Source organism: Notechis scutatus, chromosome 2 (assembly GCF_049901735.1).
Source record: "Notechis scutatus isolate UNSWTSFEM ecotype Mainland chromosome 2, rNotScu1.2, whole genome shotgun sequence".
Lineage (NCBI taxonomy): Eukaryota > Metazoa > Chordata > Lepidosauria > Squamata > Elapidae > Notechis > Notechis scutatus.
This window is the reverse complement of record NC_142010.1, coordinates 89,945,639-89,966,539: the sequence shown is the minus strand read 5'-3', so window position 1 is coordinate 89,966,539 and position 20,901 is coordinate 89,945,639. Positions and strand designations below refer to the sequence as shown.

Below are 20,901 nucleotides of genomic sequence, written 5' to 3'. Positions count from 1 at the left end.
ATATTCTTAAAACTCGCCTTTTAATATTTCAGAACTCCCAAACCCTTCCACCGTACAAGTGGCCACTGAACACCTCCGCTTGCAAAGCGCCAGCCCCTCCCGCTTCCAATCGCGCCCCTCTCCCGTCTCCTTTAACGCGGCGGCGGAAGCGTCGCGGTGCGCGGGTCCGCCGTCCAATGAGTTTGTGCAGTGCATCCTCCGGCTTGGCCGAGCTGGGCCCGTCACTTCCTGCCCTAGGAGCCGGCACGACTGAAGCCGAAATTTTGGGCAGAAGGGGGGGCGGGGACGTTGCGTTGCGTCTGCCACCAACATGCCCTTTGATTTCAGGAGGTGAGTGCGGCGACCCCCGGAAAGGGGTGCGGGAGAGCGAGAGCCGAATGAATGAATGGCTCCCCGGCGCTCAGGCAGCGTCCGGGAGACTCTCCTCTCATCACGCCCCTTCTATGCTGGGATCAAGAACGGTGACCTTTCCCAGTGGTGGGTAGCCCTGATGCCCGGGGTGAAATGTGCTTCTCTGCACAGAGAGGACGTAAGAGGAAGGGGGTGTGAGCGAGCCTAGTAAATTGATGGGGTTAAGTAGGTTCGAGCGGTGCCTATGGGAAGAAAAGAGACACGTCGCGTGGGTATAGCCAGCTGAACTTTTACCCCCGTGGTTTACCTTCCACCCGCAAATATGAATGATGAAGTGGGAGTAAGCAGCACGTGGATTCAGGTGTGGATCTGGCTTGAAGAAAGAAACCTGTGATTTCCAACGCGATTGCCAACCTGAAGGAAAACCTGGGCATGATTAGAAGTATTACAAATGGCCCATTTGTTTCTGAGTCTCTTGAATTTTATTCAAAGTTGTGGCTACAGGTAGTCCCTGACTTACATCAGTTTGCTTAGTGCCCATTCGAAGTTAACAGTGGCACTGAAAAAAACTGACTTAGGACCATTTTTCACATTTATGACCATTGCAGCATCCCCGTGGTCACCTGGTTTACATTTGGATGCTTGACAGCTGTTTCACGTTTATAACGATTACAGTGTCCCGGAGTCATATGATTCCCTTTTTGCGACCTTCCGACAAGCAAAGTCAATGGGGAAGCCAGATTCACTTAATTAATTTGGGCAATTAATTTAACAATTGCAGTGATTCACTTAACAGATGTGACAAGGAAAGTCATAAAATGGGCCAAAACTCACTGAACAAATTTCTCATTTAGCAGTATAAATTTTGGGCTCAATTGTTGTTGTACATTGAGGACTACCTGTATTTAGGATGTTGAAGGATGTGTTATATTGATTATCAAGTGTCTTATTTCTATGCATTTCTGGCCAGGAATCATTTTAATGGGGTAAATCTGTATAAGCTTGTATCTAGAACGGTATAGGTATGGGTTGAAAAGGAAAGCTGAATGAGAAAAAAGCCACATAACTCCAAGACATAAGAGGATACATTTGCATGCCATGCTAAGCCCTGATGAATAAATTGGAGACCTAATATGGTGCACTGGTTAATAAAATAGAATGGAATACTTTATTGGTCAAGTGTGATTGGACATACAAGGAATTTGTCTTGGTGTAAATACTCTCAGTATACCGTATTTGCCGGCGTATAAGACGACCGGCGTATAAGACACCCCCACCACCACCAGAAACGCCTCCAGAAATCCCGGGGCTGCAGCGGCAGGGCGGAGTGCCAGGGGCCGTGGGAAGAGCAGGAAGGCTGCAGCCTCGGGCGGAGCGAGGCGGCGGGATGAAGCGGAGCGACGCAGGGGATCCGGGAAGCCAGAGGCGCCTTCGCTGCGTCCAACAAGCATCCGAAAGCCGGCAGTGGATATACCGGCGTATAAGACGAGCCCCCACTTGGAGGCATGTTTTTCGGGGCAAAAAGTCGTCTTATACGCCGGCAATCACGGTACATAAAAGAAAAGATACATTCGTCAGGAGTTGAGAATCATAAGGTACGACACTTAATGCTAGTCATAGGGTACAAAACGACGCTATAGAACACTGCACACCAGAACAACTAGACACAAGGACAGTTTTTTCCTGAAACCATCACTCTGCTAAACAAATAATTCCCTCAAACCTGTTCAACTATTACAAAGTCTGCACTACTATTACTGTTAATCTTCTCATCACTCCTTATCACCCTCCCACTTGTGATTGTAGGACTGTAACTACTAGGACTGTAACTTTGCTGCTTGTATCCTTACGATTTATATTGACTGTTTCCTAGTATGATTGATTGCTTATGTCCGGGATGTGAGAGGTCTGTAAATATTTTCACAGCCCTCTTTTTGTCTCGTGCAGTATACAGGTCCTCAACTAAAGGCAGATGGGTAGTAACTGTTTTTTCTGCAGTCCTAATTACTCTCTGAAGTCTGTATCTGTCCTGTTGGGTTGCAGAGCCAAACCAGACAGTTTTATAGAGGTGCAGATGACAGACTCAATGATTCCTCTGTAGAACTGGATCAGCAGCTTCTTGGGCAGTTTGAGCTTTCTGAGTTGGCACAGAAAGAACATTCTTTGTTGTGCTTTTTTGATGACATTTCCCCCCATTTTGTTTGTCTTACCATTATTATTATTTGATTTTTATCATATTCTTTTTTATTGTGCTGTGATTCTTATGCTTTTTTTAAAAAAATTGTCTTACTGTGGCCAATTTATTGTTACAATTTGATCAATGATACAATCATAAAATATTCTCAGAGAAATCAATTACAAATATTATTGTATTGCCAATATACAAGGGTACAGCTTATTACAGTAAATAACAATTTCTTTCCTAGTAGGTGGTAGAAATCTGAAATATTCTGTTTATTGTAGGAAAATGAACTGAATCACTGAGGTTCCCAGATGTTCTAATAGTCTGTTTTTGGAGAGCAGCTTCTGATTGCTTCTCTCTATGAGTCAAAAAGTTCCACAATCAGACCTGAAGCCTCAGTTGTCCTATTATGATAGTGTATTTCCCAGAGTATTCCCTTTCATTTACTGTAGGTTCATTTCATCTTGAAAGGTGGGGGGGACATCTGAAATTGCCCTTCTAGAAAGAAATTTGCTTTTATTATGTAATAATAGGTGCGTCTGTAGTATTGTAAGGTATGACATAACCAAACTCAGAAATAGCAAGTTTGAAAGAAGGGAGGGTGTGGCAGACACAGAATGGTAGCATAAAAGGTGTGTAGAATTTGGACATAGTTCTAAACCTATTATTATATAATTGTATGTTGCTCTTCCCTGGGTGTGTAGGAAAAGGAAATCAGAAGGTTTTCTTAAATAATTTGTGCCTCCTGAAATGAAATGAAGTGAGGCAACACGATACAAGACAAATAATGAAAGCATATGACAATGGCAGTTGATGCACTTGTAATTTAACAGAGAAATATGGTACTAAATATTTGAATCTTTAATCCAAGTAGTGCAACTTACTTGTGAAGCTGTCAAAGTACATTACATGCCTTAAGAGCCTAACAGATCTTATCATCTTCAGTATAAATATTTATGCAGAGTTGGTTGAGAAGGAAATGGTATATCTTTTAGAGCTCTGAAATTTTGCCCCGATTGAAAAAGATAATGATAAGCCACAAAATTCTTATGCTGTTTAAATAGACAGTGTTAATTTGACAGTAATACTGTACTTTCAAAGATTGCTGATACAGCTTCCTATAGATTCATTTTTAATTTAATTTTTATACCATTTTTATAGATTTAATTTAGTTCCAAACCTCCAATTTTGCTTTATAATTCATCACTGTTATTAGAATTGCCTCTTTCTTGAGGAACTCAAATGACAAACAAGAAAATATATCGTTTCATCTGAACTCACTGGTATAATGAGTATAGTGAAGCCTGGATTTAGTGGACTTTGATTTGGTCTATGGCTTTAATTGCCATAGACCAAATACTTGCCCTGGTATATGTAATTTGCATAATAGTGTCATATGCAAATAGTGTAATATCATTTGATAACATATTTTTGTGTTTGGGTCATTCCATGTCAAGTGGTCTGGGGATCACTACTCGACCATCACGGATTTTGATGAAACTTTGTGTGAACATGCACACATTTTATTTATTTATTTATTTGATTTGCCAATTGTTTACAAGATAATAAGTATAAGTGTATACATAGTTGTGAATACATGAAATGGGTACATATAAGAAAAATAAAAGAAGAATAAGAGAAACAATAGGACAGAGACGGTAGGCACGTTGGTGCGCTTATGCACGCCCCTACAGACCTCTTAGGAAAGGGGTGAGGTCAATAGTAGACAGTCTAAGGTTAAAGTTTTTGGGGTTTGGGGAAGAAACTACAGAGTCGGGTAGAGTATTCCAGACATTGACCACTCTATTGCTGAAGTCGTATTTCCTGCAATCAAGTTTGGTGCGGTTAACTTTGAGTTTGTATCTATTGTGTGCTCTTGTGTTGTTATGGTTGAAGCTGAAGTATTCATTGACAGGTAGGACATTGCAATGTATGATTTTATATACCATGCTTAAATCAGACCGAAGACGGCGTAATTCAAGGTTTTCTAGTTCTAGAATTTCAAGTCTGGTGGCATAAGGTATTCTACAACGAGTAGAGGAGTGGAGAACTCTTCTTGTGAAATATTTCTGGACTTTCTCAATTGTGCTAATATCAGATACGTAATGTGGGTTCCAGACTGATGAACTGTATTCGAGTATTGGTCTAGCAAATGTTTTGTATACTCTGGTTAGTAGTGTGATATTACCAGAGAAAAAGCTACGTAGGATTAGGTTAACAACTCTTAATGCCTTTTTGGCTATGTAGTTGCAGTGGGCTCTAGCACTTAGATCATTAGAGGTGAGTATTCCAAGGTCCTTTACAGAGCTTGGGTCATCAACAAGATCTTGACTATTCAGCTTGTATTTTATTTTCTGATTTTTTTTGCCAATATGTAAGACAGAGCATTTATTTGTTGAGATTTGAAGTTGCCATTTGTTTGACCATTCTGATACATAGTCAAGATCTTTTTGTAGGGTAGCAGTATTGTCTGTGATATTGAACAGCTTTACATCATCAGCGAAAAGAACGCAATTGCTCTTAATATGATCACAGAGGTCATTTATGTAGAGTATGAAGAGAGTTGGTCCTAGAACACTGCCTTGGGGGACACCACTATTGACAGGTACAGAATTTGATAGGACGCTCCCAATTTTGACCATTTGTTGTCTGTTTGCCAGGAATGCTTCTATCCAGTTATTCAGTTGTCCAGAGATACCATAGGATTTTATTTTTAGGAGTAGTTTGTCGTGTACCACTGAATCAAAGGCTTTACAGAAGTCTATGTAGATTGCGTCTATTGCTTTGCCCTGGTCGAGTTGTGTCGTCCATATGTTTTTGCAGTGTAAGAGTTGCAGATTACAGGATAGTTTTTTTCTGAAACCAAATTGTTTATTGGAGAGTAGGTTGTTTGTCTCTAAGTGGAGGATGATGGATTGGTTAATAATTGATTCCATGACTTTACAGGTGACGCAGCATAAGGAGATTGGTCTGTAATTTTCAACTAGGCTTGGGTCTCTCTTTTTGAAGATGGGGATGACTGTGGCTTGTGACCATAGGTTAGGCAAGGAGCTGGTCCTGAAAGATTTTTCAAAGATTATGCTTAGAGGTTTGGCTATGGCAGTGGATAGCTTTTTAAAGAAGTAGGCACATATTCCATCCGGTCCAATAGATAGAGATGGTTTTAGATTGCGTAGTGCTTTTTCAACATTGTCTTCTGTAAAATCGATATGTATTAGATCATTGTTGTTATCTGTGGTACAGCTAGGAAATACTGGTCATGATCCATTGCTGTTTACAAATACTGAGCCGAAGAATGTGTTAAAGATGTTGGCTTTAATGGTGTCGTCGTTGCAGTCTTTACCATCAGGTCCTATCAAGGGTGGGATAGACCTTGAGTCTTTTAGTTTGTTGTTTACAAAATTGTAAAAAAGCACGGGTGGAATTGGTGCTTAGAAGGTTTTCCTCTTGTTTAATGTGATAATTGATGCATTCGGTCTTTATCTGGTGGCATAAATTTTTGTATCGGCTTTTGAAATTGGCAACGTGACCAGATTTGTTTTTCCGCCAGAGTGATCTCTTTTTGGATTGAAGTTTCCTTATTGTTATGGGTAATCTGCTTTTTTGTTTTGTTTTGGGAGTTGTTGTTGGTACATATAGTTTGATGACTCTTTTGACTTCAAGTAAAAATATGTTGTAATGGTCTTCAACAGTATTGCATCCAGTGAATAGAGATTGCCAATCAAGGGATGAGAGATCGTTGTCTATAAGATCATAGTTTCCTTTTTTGAAGTTACAATTGGGGATTACATCATTGTGGTGATTTTTGTGTGGGCGTATGTTGAGACAAAAGTCAATGATATTGTGGTCACTGCTGGAAAAGGGTTCTTTAGTTTGTATTCCGTAAATTAAATTCAAACTATTGCAGAAGATGAGATCGAGGCAGTTGTTTAGTCTAGTGTTGTTGGTTACTAGTTGTTCCAGTCCCAGATTTGTAATTGCATTGTAGAAGGTTGTGTGTATGATTTCAGTTGTACAATCATTTAGGGTCCAGTCAATATGAGGTAGATTGAAATCACCAAGAAAGATAAAAGGGTATGGGCAGGATGCAGCCCATGTTAGTAATGTATTTAGCTTGTTTACATGTTCGATGTCATAATCAGGTGCTCTGTAACATAGAATCGAATTGTGATATTTAAGGATAGTTCACAGATGATGGTCTCAGGAAGAGCAAGCTCCTGCGTAACTTGGATATTTTTTAGATGTAAGGACTTTTTATAGAAGATAGCAACACCACCTCCTCTACGAATTTCACGATCTGATCGGTAAACATGATAGTCTCTTACTGTGGTAATGGAGTCAGGGAGAGATGCATTGAGCCATGTTTCACAGACAAATATAATGTCGAATTTAGCCATATTTAGTAGGAGGAAAAATTCAGGTATTTTATTCACGAGGCTTCTTGCATTGAGTAGTTTGCATTTAAGGCCAGCAGTAGTTGGAATTGAGGTAGTTAGGGCGTGCATGCCTAGTCTTGGGTGATGGTGGATCGGTTGAGGTAGGGTTGTGGTTGAGGGTTAAAGCTGAGTTGCGGGTTGTGTGGCTTACTTTTGATACAGTCAGCATGGTAGTCAATGTACAGGTCCTTCTCTCCATTGTCTAGACGTTTTTTGAGTTCAGTGCGGAGTACACGGGAGCGGGCACGTTGCTGTATGGTTAGGTCAGGGCGACAACGGAGATTCTTATGGTTGGTGTTGGTTTTGGCGAGTGAATTTATAGTGTAAATGAATTTACGTTTGCTTGATTCATTTTTGCAAATGACCCTGCAGAAGCGTGGGGCCACAGAGCCGTCTCTGTTTTTTGAGCTCTCGGCCAATGCGGGAAATGTCAAGTATTTCATCAGCGGAGATGGTTGATGCTTGATAATCACTGATGATGTTTCGGACAGTTGTGATGTCATCATTGTCATTGATGTCCTCTAGACCAAATAAGATGGCGTTTGGACGTTTCCGTTCACGCTCAACAGCTTCTCTGATGAGGATTGGGATATCAATATTTGTCTGGGTTGTGTTTATTTGTGGATTGGGTTTTGGATTGGGTTGTGGTTGTTGGGTAGAGATGTGGTTTGTAGCTATTGGATGTTCAGGTTTTTGCGTTGTGTCTTTTTTTTCAAGGTTGGATATTCTTTCTTTTACGGCGTCCAGGGATGCTACTATGGTGTTAAGGGATGTTTCAATGGTTTCAATGGTATCAACTCTTTCCAACAGATCCAGTTTGGGTTTGCATGGTTTGCAGAGATATGAAAACTCATTCCCAATGAACATTGGTGAAGTGTTTGCCAATACAATACTTGCAGAGATATAGTCATTTTTTGACCCTCTACCACAGCTTTCTACAGTATGACTCTGAGGTTTCAGCAACTTTGAGACATAATCTCTCCGGCAATATTTTGTTGAGAGAAACAAAACTTTGCCATCTTGTACAACTTTTTGTGCTGTATTAAACAAAATAATAAAAACATTCTCATGAGCGATTTCCATCTAGATAATGTGGAACAAAGTTGGCCTGAAAATATTGCAGCTCGAAAAAAGGTTAAAGTTTGGCTTCTTTTTTAATCTCTGGAAGAAAAGGTATGATAAACTTGAAACTTTGCACGTAATAGCTTAGCAACACAAAGTTTTCAAATATAAAATTTCATTCTCCTACTGCTTTCCAATAGTTTACAAATTGAGCGTAAAGTTGATATTTTTTGTAAAAATGCCAAAAATAGGGTATTTTCAGCCCGCTTTTACAAAAAAAGACCTTTTGGAAACTGTTAAATCATTCTCCTTAGAAAGAGCATGTTTCAACCCCCCTAAAAAAGTAGGGTTGGTTTCTCATCGCTGACATATAAAAATAGGAACACAGTTGAGGATGTTGCTATGGCAATGTCACATAGATTCTATTATTATTTTTCGTCTTGTTTGTTTTATATAGACATCATTACTACTATTGTATTGCATTGGTCCATGGTGACATTGTCACTACAGTTCAGGCACTTGAACTAGCAACCTCAACACCATAGGGGGCATGCCCGATAACCATGCAATACCAGCCAGGAGCGGGGCACTTTTCTGAAATCAGATCACTTGACATGGAATTACCCATTTAACAGATTTTATGAAAAAAGAAAAGGATGTCCCGTCTTCCAAGTTAGGCCATTAAATTAAGGCTAATTGTGATAATTTATGTGGTAAGAGTACTATGTTATCTAGGAATATAAGAAATAGTGTTATATGTAGTTTGCCAGCCCACTCAGCAAGTGATTTTTCAGAACTTTAGACAATGTTGTCAAAGCATACTTGAAGAAGGCAGTGACAACATCTGGAACATTGCTGACAGATTTCTGTTTTATAGTGAGCTATTATGTAAAATTATGGAAATTCCTACTAATGGATAGACTATTACGTTTGTGCTACATTCTTTTCATGAACTTTCAATATGAAATATTTTCAACGTGCTGTTTGAAAACTTCCAACAGCAGTAACAAATTCAAAATTAGTCATTCCAAGGGTGTAACTGCTTAATCTAAACCCACTCCATGTCCTGCAGGTGGGTTAATCTATATTCTCACCTACACTTGAATGTTGTTTTCAGCAATAGAAGAAAAGCAATTATAAACCACAATCTTAGGGAGGAAAAAAAAAAACCTTCCATCACTAATTAGTATAACTTTTTGCAATATAATGAAAAATGTGCTTTTTCATGTGGATTATTTGGAAGCAATGCACTAATCCTTTTTGTTATCCAATAAGAATTAGCATCTCTGCCTTTCTTTTAAAACTAACTTTTTAAAATCAGTAAAAAGTTAAAAAAAATGTGAATTTTTAATATTCTTGTCCCCGCCCCCCAAAGCAGTCCTATTTTCCACAAGACAAAGAATGCACAAATGGACCTGGATGTCCTTAAATCTATAACAAAAATTAATAGTACAGATATAGTCTTTACCTCATTGTGCTTTAAAAGGATTTAAGATGCAGAGCAGTGTATTGAGGGCATGTGGGAATAACGCCAAATGGCACAGCAAATAACTATCTTATCTGTCAAGTCAGGATCAGATATTGCTGGTACCGAACATTGTATATCTCTGAAACTAAGGGGAAATAGATATTAATGAAGATGATTTGATTAATTGAATGTATTAAATCTGTTATAGTTATCTCTGTTAGACTCTACAAAGTTTATAAAATCCGGAAACAAAACTGACACATACACAGGGAGCCTAGTCTAAAACAATCAAAAATGTATCTCAAACCATACAGATATGATAGGAGTCTGACACGTACCTCAATAAACTCTTTAACCCCAGGCCTGGTAACAACACCAGATTTTAAGGGCTTTTTGAAACCCCAGGAGAGTAGAGTCATAGAATCAACATGATGCAGGAAAATTAAACTATTAAGTGTATCAATGGACTTAAATGGATGTCAGAAAATATGAATTGTAGATGCATGTGAAAGTCAAAATCCATGTGTGGTGACAGCTCCATGTTATGTTCCAGTGAACTTAATTGAGAAATAAGAAGTGAGTTTGGGAGAAAATTATCAGGGGAAATGGATGTGAGAACAGGATAAAAAAGTCTATAAATATGATACAGCCATTCAGAGCCTTATGAAAATATGAAAATGGTCATTGACTATCTGCTGACAAAAAAATCTTGTTTGTTTTGAATATTCTAATTAAGCATGTCCTTTCCTCTGTAGACTCAAAAAAGAAATAACTCAAATATATAATGAATATTGTTCATACTGAAAGATTGAGAAAATTAGTAAAGGACATGAGAGTAATGAGAGCTCTAAATGTGGGATAGAACATTCTTTGGTACTGTCATTTTGGAATAAAAATGTACATGGAAGAAAGGAAAATCAAAGAAGAAAGAGAAGTTACAAATCCTGTGGGGAAAATGATTTAAGATAGATTTATCTCTAGAATAACTGAAAAGTGTAAGCTGCTTGGAACAGTGTGAAAAGAATTATGTTACAGAGTGCCACAGAAATATGAAATTAGAGTAGTAGTTTTGAAAAAGATACTTAATTGGATGCTGATTGAAAAATGCCATGAATGAAAAGTAATGCTTTAAGAGAAACATTACTAAAAAATGAGGAGGAAAGATGTTCTATAAAATTTTCTATAAAAAGAAATATTAAGATATATAAATACTGGCATAATAGTGGATAGTAAGAGGGTGGAGGGAATGATGTGTGTTGAAAGAAGCAAAAGTGTTTAAGCATCAAGTATCCAATCAAACAACGCCAGCATACCCAGAGAATATCACATTTGAAGAAGTCAGAATAATACCAATGTCAAAGAAAGGAGACTTAAAAGGGTGTGTAAACTATTATAAAATATTGTTAATTTTCACATGCTAGTAAAGTAATGTTTGGGATCATCCAATGTGGATTAAAACTCCACATGGAATGTGGAGATATGCCAGATATTCAGGCTAGCTTTATAAAAAAAAACGAAGAACAAGAAATCATTGCTAAGGCATACTGGTTAATTAAGAAAACTTAAGAATATCAAAAAGAAGTCATTTTGTGTTTCATTGATTATAGAAAGACCTTTGATTATTTCAACTTTGTGACATTTTTTGGGGGAAAATGGGAATCCCAGAACATCTCGGTGTCTTCAGGTGAAACTTGTATGCAGAATATGAAACCACAGCTTGAATGGTCAGGCATTGTGGTGAAAAACATGGACTAATATTAATAGAATAACAGTATAGAATAACGGAATAATAGAGTTGGAAGGGACCTTGGAAGTCTTTTCATCCAATCCCTTGCTCAAGCAGGAAACCCTATACTATTTCAGACAAATGGCTGTCCAATCTCTTTTTAAGACCTCCAGTGTTTGAGCACCCACAACTTCTGAAAGCAAGTTGTTCCACTGATTAATTGTTCTAACCAGAGGTGGGATGCACTTATGTTACCTACTGGTTCGCTGGTTGTGGGCAGGCCTAGCCAGTGATCACAACTGCGGGTTCGCCTGAACCCGTGCGACCATGCAGCAGCCCACCACTGGTTCTAACTGTCAAGAAATTTCTCCTTGGGTTGGTTCTCTCCTTGATTAGTTTCCATCTATTGCTTCTTGTTCTGAAGTCAGAACAAGAAGCAATGGATGAAAACTAATCAAGGAGAGAACCAACCTAGAATAATATTAAATATAAATAAGAACAAACCAGTAACAATAGGTACAGTGACCAGTATCTTAGAGTTGGCAATGAAGACATTGAAGTGGTAGATTAACTAAAACAATAAAGGAACTAGCAATTAAGAAATAGACTGCAAATTAGCATTTGGTCGATAGAGTAGCAGTGAAGCCCTTGGGAAAGATATTCAGATACTGTGATGTGCTCATACCTAAAAACACCAGAATTATACATTCTACAGTTTTCTTTGTGTCACTCTATGGAAGTAAAAGTAAAGCATGAATATTTTGTGCATTCTGTAATGGGTGCCAAGTTTTTACATGTTTTTTACAAGAAGAATGTTGGTGATCTCTTCAATCAAATCCTCTGTATCCCATTGCTTCTTCCTTTATTTGATATCTATCCTATGAACCAAAGTAACCTGACTTCTGCTAAATATAAACAAGGTTGGAGCCTGGCAGTAATTTTATTATCAAAATGTTAAACTCTTCCTTCAGGACTTCTAAATGATGTCATTGTTTCCAGGATATGTTTTGCTAACATCCTGTAAATCAAATTATTATTGGAAAGGATGTGAGTGAAATTACTGGTTTGTATATTATACAAATAGAATATTGGCACTTGCATTTATGCATGAAAAATAGCACATTGGCTTTTAATAATCTTAGGTTTTAAGTGTCTGATAGGTGGAAAATCTCTTAATTTTTTTTATCCTGTGTTGACTTTTGTCCTCTGTTCTGTTTTATGATCAACTGTAAAACAGTTCTGAATGCATAGAGCAGGGGTGTCAAACTCAAGGGCCGTGGGCCGGATCCAGACCCCAGGGTGCTTAGATCTGGCCCGTGGGGGTGCCCTGGAATGGGTGTTGGTAGAAGTTACTGTGAACGCCCTTTCTATCTATGCTGCGAGAGAGCCCAGGATGGATTGACTTCTTCCTATGACATCATAGCTGAGTCTGCACTAAGATATAAAAGCCAGCCCCCGGGAGAGACCCCAGCTTTGGCGAAGATACTTGACAGACTGAAAGGTGTCTCTGAAAGCCCAAAATAAATTCAGAAATATGTCTTACCCTCTCTGGACGAATCAGGGGAGGGGCTGGGCTCTCTCGCAGCATAGATAGAAAGGGCGTTCATGGTAACTTCTACCAATGCCCATTCTCATCCATGCTGCATCGAGAGCCCAGGATGGGACATACCAAAGCTTGCATGTCCACGGGTGTGTCCTCGTCTGGCTCATCACACCGACTGTGGAACCACTCGTTGAAGCACCCGTCTGCCGAAGGCTGCAGTCGCCGAGGCAAAAGCATCCAGACGGTAGTGTCTGATGAAAGTTGATGGGGATGTCCACGTGGCCGCACGACAAATCTCCTCCAAGGATGCTTGGGTCGCCTAGGCAGCAGAAGTGGCCGCACTTCTGGTAGAGTGTGCCGTCAGACCTCAGGGAACCGGAAGGGCCGCAGCTTTGTAGGCCTGCTCAATGCAAGACCTGACCCACCTGCTAATAGTAGGAGAAGAGGCCTTGTGCCCCAAGTGAGAAGGGAAAAAGGAAACAAACATGGCTTCCGACTTCCTGAAGGAGGAAGTGTGCTTAATGTATATTCTAAGAGCCCTTCTTACGTCTAGCGTGTGCCACTGCCGCTCTAAGTCATGGTGCGGGAGAAGACAGAAGTCAGGCAAAACAATGTCCTGGGACCTGTGAAACCAGGTGATAACCTTTGGAATAAATGAGGGGTCCAGACGAAGAACAACCCTATCAAAGGTCCTGTCTGATGGAAAGAGCAGCAATCTCGGAAACCCTTCTGGCAGAAGTGATGGCAACAAGGAACACTACCTTCAGAGTCAGGAAACAGAGAGACACTGTTCTAAGGGGTTCAAAGGGGGGCTTTGTAAGGGCATTAAGGACCAAATGAAGGTCCCAGGAAGGATACCTGTGAACCACCGGCGGGTGCAGGTTGGAAGCCCCTTTCAAAAACCTCCTGAGTGAAGTGTGATGGGATAAGGAAGGAAGCGAACCCCATGAAAGGACCAAGGAGAGGGCCACAACCTGCCTGCGTAAGGTGTTGGGGGCCAAACCTTTCTCCAGCCCATGCTGAAGGAAGCTAAGAACTTCTGCCAACTGGGCTGAAGCAGGAGAAAGACCCTCCCTGAGGCACCATCGGGAAAAAGCCTTCCAGGTGGCATCATAGATGCGTCTTGTAGAAGGTTTGCCAGAAGCCAGGATAGTGAGGATGACCCCTTCTGGAAGATCAGCCTCCTCTAGCCGCTGCCGCTCAAGTGCCACACGGTCAGCTTGAACCACTGGGGCTCTGGGTGGAGCAGGGCCCCCTGGTGAAGGGAGATTAGATGGGCAGGGATCCTCCAAGGAGAAGCCACCGATAGGTTGACCAGGTCCGCAAACCAGGGCCTCCTTGGCCAATAGGGCGCCAGCAGGAGGAGCTCCGCACGTTCCTCCAACATCTTCCAAATTACTGCCAGAATGATGGGAAACGGGGGAAAGGCGTAGAAGAGACCCTTGGGCCATCTGCACCGAAGAGCATTGGTCCCCTCTGCTCCCTGGCAAGGAAACCTGGTGAAGAATCTGGTGACTTGGGCGTTTTGAGGAGTGGAGAAAAGATCCACCTCCGGTGTTCTGAATCTGAGGGAAAGATCCCTGAATAGGGATGGAGGAATGGACCATTCTGCCTGGTCGACTAGGCTCCTGCTGAGCCAGTCGGCCTGGGAGTTGCCGACCCCGGAGATGTGGTCCGCCGTGATCAATAACAGGTGTTTCTCTGCCCATAACCCCAACCGTAGAGCCTCTCTCATGAGGGCTTTGGACCTCGTTCCCCCCTTGCCGGTTGACATGAGCCTTTGCGGCCATGTTGTCCGTAAGGATTAGAACATGAGAGCCGGTCACTGATTGCCTGAAATGCTTGAGAGCCAGAAAAATAGATCTGAGCTCTAGCCAATTTATGGGAAGGGTCTGTTCCGATCTGGACCAAACGCCCTGAGCTATCTGGCCCTGCATATGGGAACCCCAACCCAGGAGGTTGGCATCGGTGGTTATCACTAGCCTGTCTGGGTCCCTGAACAGGAGTCCCCTCCAGATAGATGGGGAATGCCACCAATTGAGAGATCTCCGGATTTGTGGTGGGAGTGGGACCTTGATGGATGAGTGGCTGGTTCCTGCTCGTTAGTAGGGAAGCAGAAACCATTGGAGGGCTCGGAAGTGGAGCCGAGCCCACGGGATGATGCCAATACAGGAGACCATCTTCCCCAGAAGTTTGGACAGCAGTGAAAGGGGGACAATTTGATGTTGCTGGATCTGGCTGATGATCTCTGCAAGACTCTTTCCACGCGCTGGGGACAGGAAAACCTGGCACGACATGGTATCGATGACTGCTCCCAAGTGTTGCAATTTGGTTGTAGGAGACAGCTAGCTCTTTTTGGTGTTGATGGAAAATCCGTGGCTCTGGAGACATGACAGGGTAATTTGCAGATCCCGATGGGCCGCATGGATGGAAGAGGAAAGAATCAAAATGTCGTCCAAGTAGCATTGGATCCACACTGGAATAGAATGCAGAGATGCCACCAATGCTGCCAGAACCTTTGTGAAGACCCTTGGAGCCAATGAGAGGCCGAAGGGAAGTGCTCGATACTGGTAATGGGTATTCTGATAACAGAAACGGAGAAACCGGTGATGATGAGGCCAAATTGGGATGTGGAGTTAAGCCTCAGTGAGATCAATGGAAGAGAGGAGGTCGCCCTCGCGAACGCTCTCTAAAATAGAATGCAGAGTCTGCATTTTAAATCACCTGTATTTTACAAATTGGTTGAGAAATTTTAGATCAAGGATGGCTCGCCACCCCCCTGAGGCTTTGGGAACGATGAAAAGGCAAGAGTAAAGCCCACGTCCCCGTTGAGACGGGGAACAGGTTGAATAGCCCTGATTTCAAGAAAGTGCTGAATGGCCTGATTCATGAGGGCTTGCCTGGAAATGTCCCGAGACACAGGACAGATCAAAAAAATTTTGGGGGGTGGTGTTAGGAAGTCCAATTGTAACCCTGGCCAAATAGTGCTGAGCACCCAGGCGTCCATCGTTGACTCCTCCCATTTGAAGGCAAAGAAGGCTAGGCGACCTCCGATGGGTGGGGAGAACGAGGGATTACTTAGAGCGACGGAAGGAACGACCCCCTCTCCCCCGAAAGGGCCATTTACCAGCAGAAGGTTGTTGCTGCCCATTGGTCTTGGTGTTGGGAGTATGGCCTGTGAGAGCGGGGGAAAGCGAGATGAGGTCTCCGCTCAGAAGGCAGGAGGGCGATAAGGAGCAGGGGGATAGTTGGCTTTCTTCCCAGAGGAAGAGAGAATTTTACGTTTATCTCTGGTTTCGATGAGATAAGGTTCCAGAGCATCGCCAAAAAGCTTATCGCCTGCAAAAGGAACTGAAGCCAGCTTCCATTTTCGGCGTGACTCCGCCTGCCAATTTTGGAGCCATAAAAGTCTTCTTGCTGCTACAAAAGATGCCATGGCCTTGGATGCAAATTTGGTGGAATTGAGAGTGGCATCTGTAGTGAATTCCGCCACTGCAATAATCTTGTTAAGGTCTTGGTGAGACCGAAGGTCAGAAGCAGGCAATCTATTCTGGAGTTGGCGCAGCCACTGTATGGATGCCCTCGTGAAGAAAGATGCTGCTGTTGAAGCCCGAACAGCCCAAGCAGCAGCCTGGTGATTGCACTTGAGGGTCTGTTCAGAACGTTTATCATCCGGTTTCAGGATATCTTCTGGCTCCATGGGAGTGCCAGAAGATGAGAACGAGGCCAGAACTGGAATGTCAACAGAAGGCACTGCCAGGGCATTGCCCAGAGCTGCGCTGACATTGTAGAAACGCTTATCTAGAGAAGATGGGCGAGGACCTGCCAAAGGAGAAGCGCACTGTTCCTTGACCATGTCCAGGAACAAAATGGGAGAAGGCAAAACCTCTGCATGCACTACAGGCTTGGAGAAGAGCGAGTCCCCTTGGCTAGAGGGATTTCCTTGTGGCTCAGGAGCCACATCCTCCAGTGACAGCTTGGCCGTAACCAAGGCCTTGCTGAGTAATGGCCTGAAGAGAGTAGGTTTGAAGACCAATGCAGAGGATGTTTGCTCTGGGTGAGAATCCTCTTCCTCTGAAAGATTTTGGTCAAAAATCTCACCCTCTTCACACGCTGAATGAGAAGAGTAACTGTGATCAGATGGTGAAGGCCTTCCTTCCTTATCAACCTCCTCCCATTCTGGTAGAGAAGAATGGACCCTGAGGTCCTGAGGCCTGTGTAAATCAGGATGATGAGGCAAGGAACTTATAGATTGAGAAGGGAGAAGGGCCTGAACCCTTTCCAGAGGTTGAAGAATTTGCTTGAAGCCTTCAGCCAATCCCTGCCTAATGGCTAATGAGACAACATCTTGGATATCCCCTGGTCTATGCTCAAAGGTAGAGGCAGAAGGCAGAAGGCCCTCTGCTGTGGGAGTGAAGGTTGCTTCAGGCCTAGATTGAGGAGAGGTTCAAGGCCTGGAGGGAGGGGGAGGAGCATAGGGCACAGAAGCCTGTTGGAAATAAGGCCCAGATCTGCTTAAATCCTGAGGATCTGACTGTACAGCAAGAGCCCCAGGAGACCAGGATGGAGGATGGAAAGGCTCATAGATAACTTCTCCTCCCCTGGGAGGGCTTGGTTGGGGCCCACGAGTATCACCTGAAACATGCTGTAGTTGCACTCCCTTCTGTTGAATAGTTCTGTTGAACTGCCTCTCTAGAGCTGCATGTCTGCGCTTCTCTGCCCTCAATTCAGCCTGAGTTGCCTTCTTAGGGGCTAGAGCCTTAGCTTTGATTTTAGCAGCCACCTCCCTCTGGACTGATTGGGTGCGTTGCCTACGTCTTTTTCTCCTATTGGGCTTAAGAGACTGTCCCACTGGGGGGGAAAGCTCTGCCAGAGCCTTATCTTGCTCCACTTGTAAAATAAAGGCTCTTGCGTTGGAAAGAAGCTGTTTAAAAATTTTTCTATTAAGCCCCTTAGGGTATAAATGGCCCCTGGGCTTACAAAATGGCCGATCACCTCATGGTGGAAGGCTTGGATCCAACAGGGCCGCTGACTACAGGAAAAGAGGCTCCAAGATTGAAGAATCGCTCCTTAGGCTATGCAGAGCCCCGAGTGAAGTCAGCAAGGGAAAAACACAGCAACCAGCTACATGATCAGCTGGCTTGAGCTCTTATCAGTTTGCCGATTGTGTTACGATCCTCAAACTGCAGGTGTGGAGGAGGTCTGCAGGCGCTGCCCAGCTTGCCTGCACAGAGCTCTGTAAAGCTGCTCCCAACGAGAGAGAGAGAGAGAGAGAGAGAGAGAGAGAGAGAGAGAGATCCTGCTCTCTGGAAGAGAGGAAAAAAGTACTGAAGATTGCTGGTGATTGCTATCTAACAGAACGCTTTCAGAGACACAGCTACTGACTGAAAGGAGCTGAGTCAAAAGCTGGGGTCTCTCCCGGGGGCTGGCTTTTATATCTTAGTACAGACTCAGCTATGACATCATAGGAAGGCGTCAACCCATCCTGGCCTCTCGATGCAGCATGGAGGAGAAAAGCGAAAGACCGGCCCTCAATGCCTCTGCCAGCAAAAACGGAGCTTGCAAGGGCCACGCACAGCCCTCTCAAACCCTGTTTTCACTGGCAGAGGGTTGCAGAAGGCCGTCGCAGCTGAAAATAGAGCTTGGGAGCCTGTTTTCACTGGCAGAGCACTTTGGCCACCACCCCAACACACATGTGACATTGAGCTGGCCATGTGTAAACCTGCCCCCCCAAGGTCAGACACAACCCCGATGTGACCCTCAATGAAATTGAGTTTGACACCCCTGGCATAAGGTATAAAGACAGATAGACAAAAATATAGAGGATGCATTGTTAATTAACATGTTATTTAAGACATTTTTGCAGCACATCAGTTAGCAATTAGACTATTTCAACAATTCTGAACTTCCTGATCTGTTGTGGTAGACCTTAATCTGCTTTGTCAAATACATAATGGGATTGTATTGATACATCAAATTTTTGGGACTGATTTATGAATATATCAGAATTATTAGAATGATGCTTAAATAGCTGAATTGATCAATTTTTCAGTAAAAGACAAGTCAAACTGTATAAAACATTTTATTTTAGCCATCTAAATCATTAGAGATAATACTTGTTTAGCAACCACAATTGGGATTAGAAAATTGGTTGCTAAACTAAGTAGTTGCTAATTGAAAAAACAACTGAGCGCTTACTTCAACCTTCTTTTGCTTTGCAGATTTGCAAAGGTCACAAATGCAAGGATCAGTTGTCAACATTACTTTTTCATCACCATCATAACTGTGAACAGTTGCTAAATGTGGCTGTTGCTAAATGATAATTACCTGTGTTAACATGCAACATTTCCAGTAGTCACAAACAAAATTAAAGAATGAAAGCTAATGGCATTATTATACTAGCCCAATTTTATGGGATGAAACTGGAAGGATAGTTATTACCACTTTTCAAAAGGAACAGAGGTAAAAGGTTTTAAAAACAGTTTACATTTTTACATTGAAATATGAGCAGTGATTTAAATTTAGCCTCTTCTATTGGATTTAAAATAAATATTGATGCAATATAAATATACAGTATGTAAGTTGAGTTTTTGATCACTTCAAGCTGAAGATCACACAGGGTGATCTTCCTCTTCTATTTAAAACCCAAATAATAGGAAAATCTGAGTTGGTTAACACTATTCCATATGATATAAGAGATAACTTATTAGTTAAAATATTAAGCTGCCATTTTACAAACAAAAGTGTTCCTGCAGTCCAGTAAGTAATTTGTTATAATAGAACAAGGAGTTCTCCCAGTGCCATTTCTTATACCATGGAGATGGTTTCCCAGTGTTCTATAGCCGATTTTTAGAGATTATACAGAGCTGAAAGCAGTGTCAAAAGATACAGTTTCTCCCTCTCTCCAGAGGGTGCATGAACCATTAGTAGAGTTCCTTATGTGAACAATTAATAAATGTGAATATTTTCTGTCTATCCACACTTTTATATTCAGTAAACTGTTACTTTTGTAAAAATGTCTGAGTGTAAAAATGCTTGCTGCTTTCAAGCAATTCTATATTAACATCTTATTTCCAGCATAAGCCCAGTGTCTGTTCTTCCTCTGCTCTTGTTTTTGCAATTCAGGAAATAATAGAACTGTAGGCCAAACAGAGTGACTTTATTTGTGTTTTGTTATGAAATATATCTGTGTTTCTCTTGAATTCGAGATATACTATAAGTTGAGACTTTTCTTATTGCTGACAGACTAGTGTTTTAATATTTTTATTTAGATCCTCCCATGATATGTAGCATATCAGGCAGAATTCTTTTCAGAGAGCAAAGATTTATGAATCCTATTACTGTGGATTTGTGGATTTGAAGTGCAGCTTATGAATTAATTGCTTGCAGATATAAATTATGTATAGACAATTACAATGAAATATAGTCTTTTACTGAAGAATCTGTAAAACTTTGTATGCTGTACATATCTATTTCTCTGTTCCTGTTTATTTTTTTTTCAAAAAAAAAAAAAAAAAAAAAAAAAAAAAAAAAAAAAAAAAAAAAAAAAAAAAAAAAAAAAAAAAAAAAAAAAACCTCTTTTATTTGTACCCTACCTCAATCCCTAAGGACTCTCAGTAGTCAACCCCCCACAAAACCCAAAAAAAACCCGACATCAATAGTCTAAGATCAATACTTTAAATTGCATGTGGAAACTATTGTAGCCAGTGAACTACTTGGCTGTGTGCACTGACTGGCTGAATTTCCAAGTGGCTTTTAAAGAGGGCCCCATGTGGAGCATGTTAACATTGTCCAAAGAGATGGTGATGAGGGCATGAGTTACTGTGGCAAGGTCCTCTTCTCTTAGTAGGTTTGCAGTTGGTGCACCAACAGAAGCTGGGTCAAGGGCCCTTGGTCCCTACTTCTGCCTGCAGTTCCAGCAGGAGTTGGGAATCCAAGAGGACCCCTAGTTTCCTTGAGAAAGCATTTATTTGGCCACCCTTATCACATTGCCTAAATTGGGTGGCCATATACATACAATAGATGAATAATATCACTAGAGTGGCCCAGGATGGTAATATAATTTGGGTATTTTTTACTGTACTGATCATGCCAAACCCCAGACTGCCAGATGACTTCTACCACTGGTTTATG

At 41.7% G+C, this 20,901-nt stretch overlaps 1 protein-coding gene across 2 annotated transcripts in view; it reads left to right on the top strand.

Moving 5' to 3' along the window:
• The first annotated feature begins 223 nt into the window (after nt 1-223).
• Nucleotides 224-20,901, top strand: part of ERGIC1 (endoplasmic reticulum-golgi intermediate compartment 1) — a 92,345-nt gene continuing 71,667 nt past the window's right edge. The window contains exon 1 of one of the 2 annotated variants that reach the window (XM_026688201.2): nt 224-330. In XM_026688201.2, coding sequence (XP_026543986.1) covers nt 311-330 — 20 coding nt within the window. In that variant the 5' untranslated portion in view covers nt 224-310. Of the gene's footprint in view, nt 478-20,901 lie in introns of both variants that reach the window. The other variant, XM_026688184.2, reaches the window with a different exon arrangement.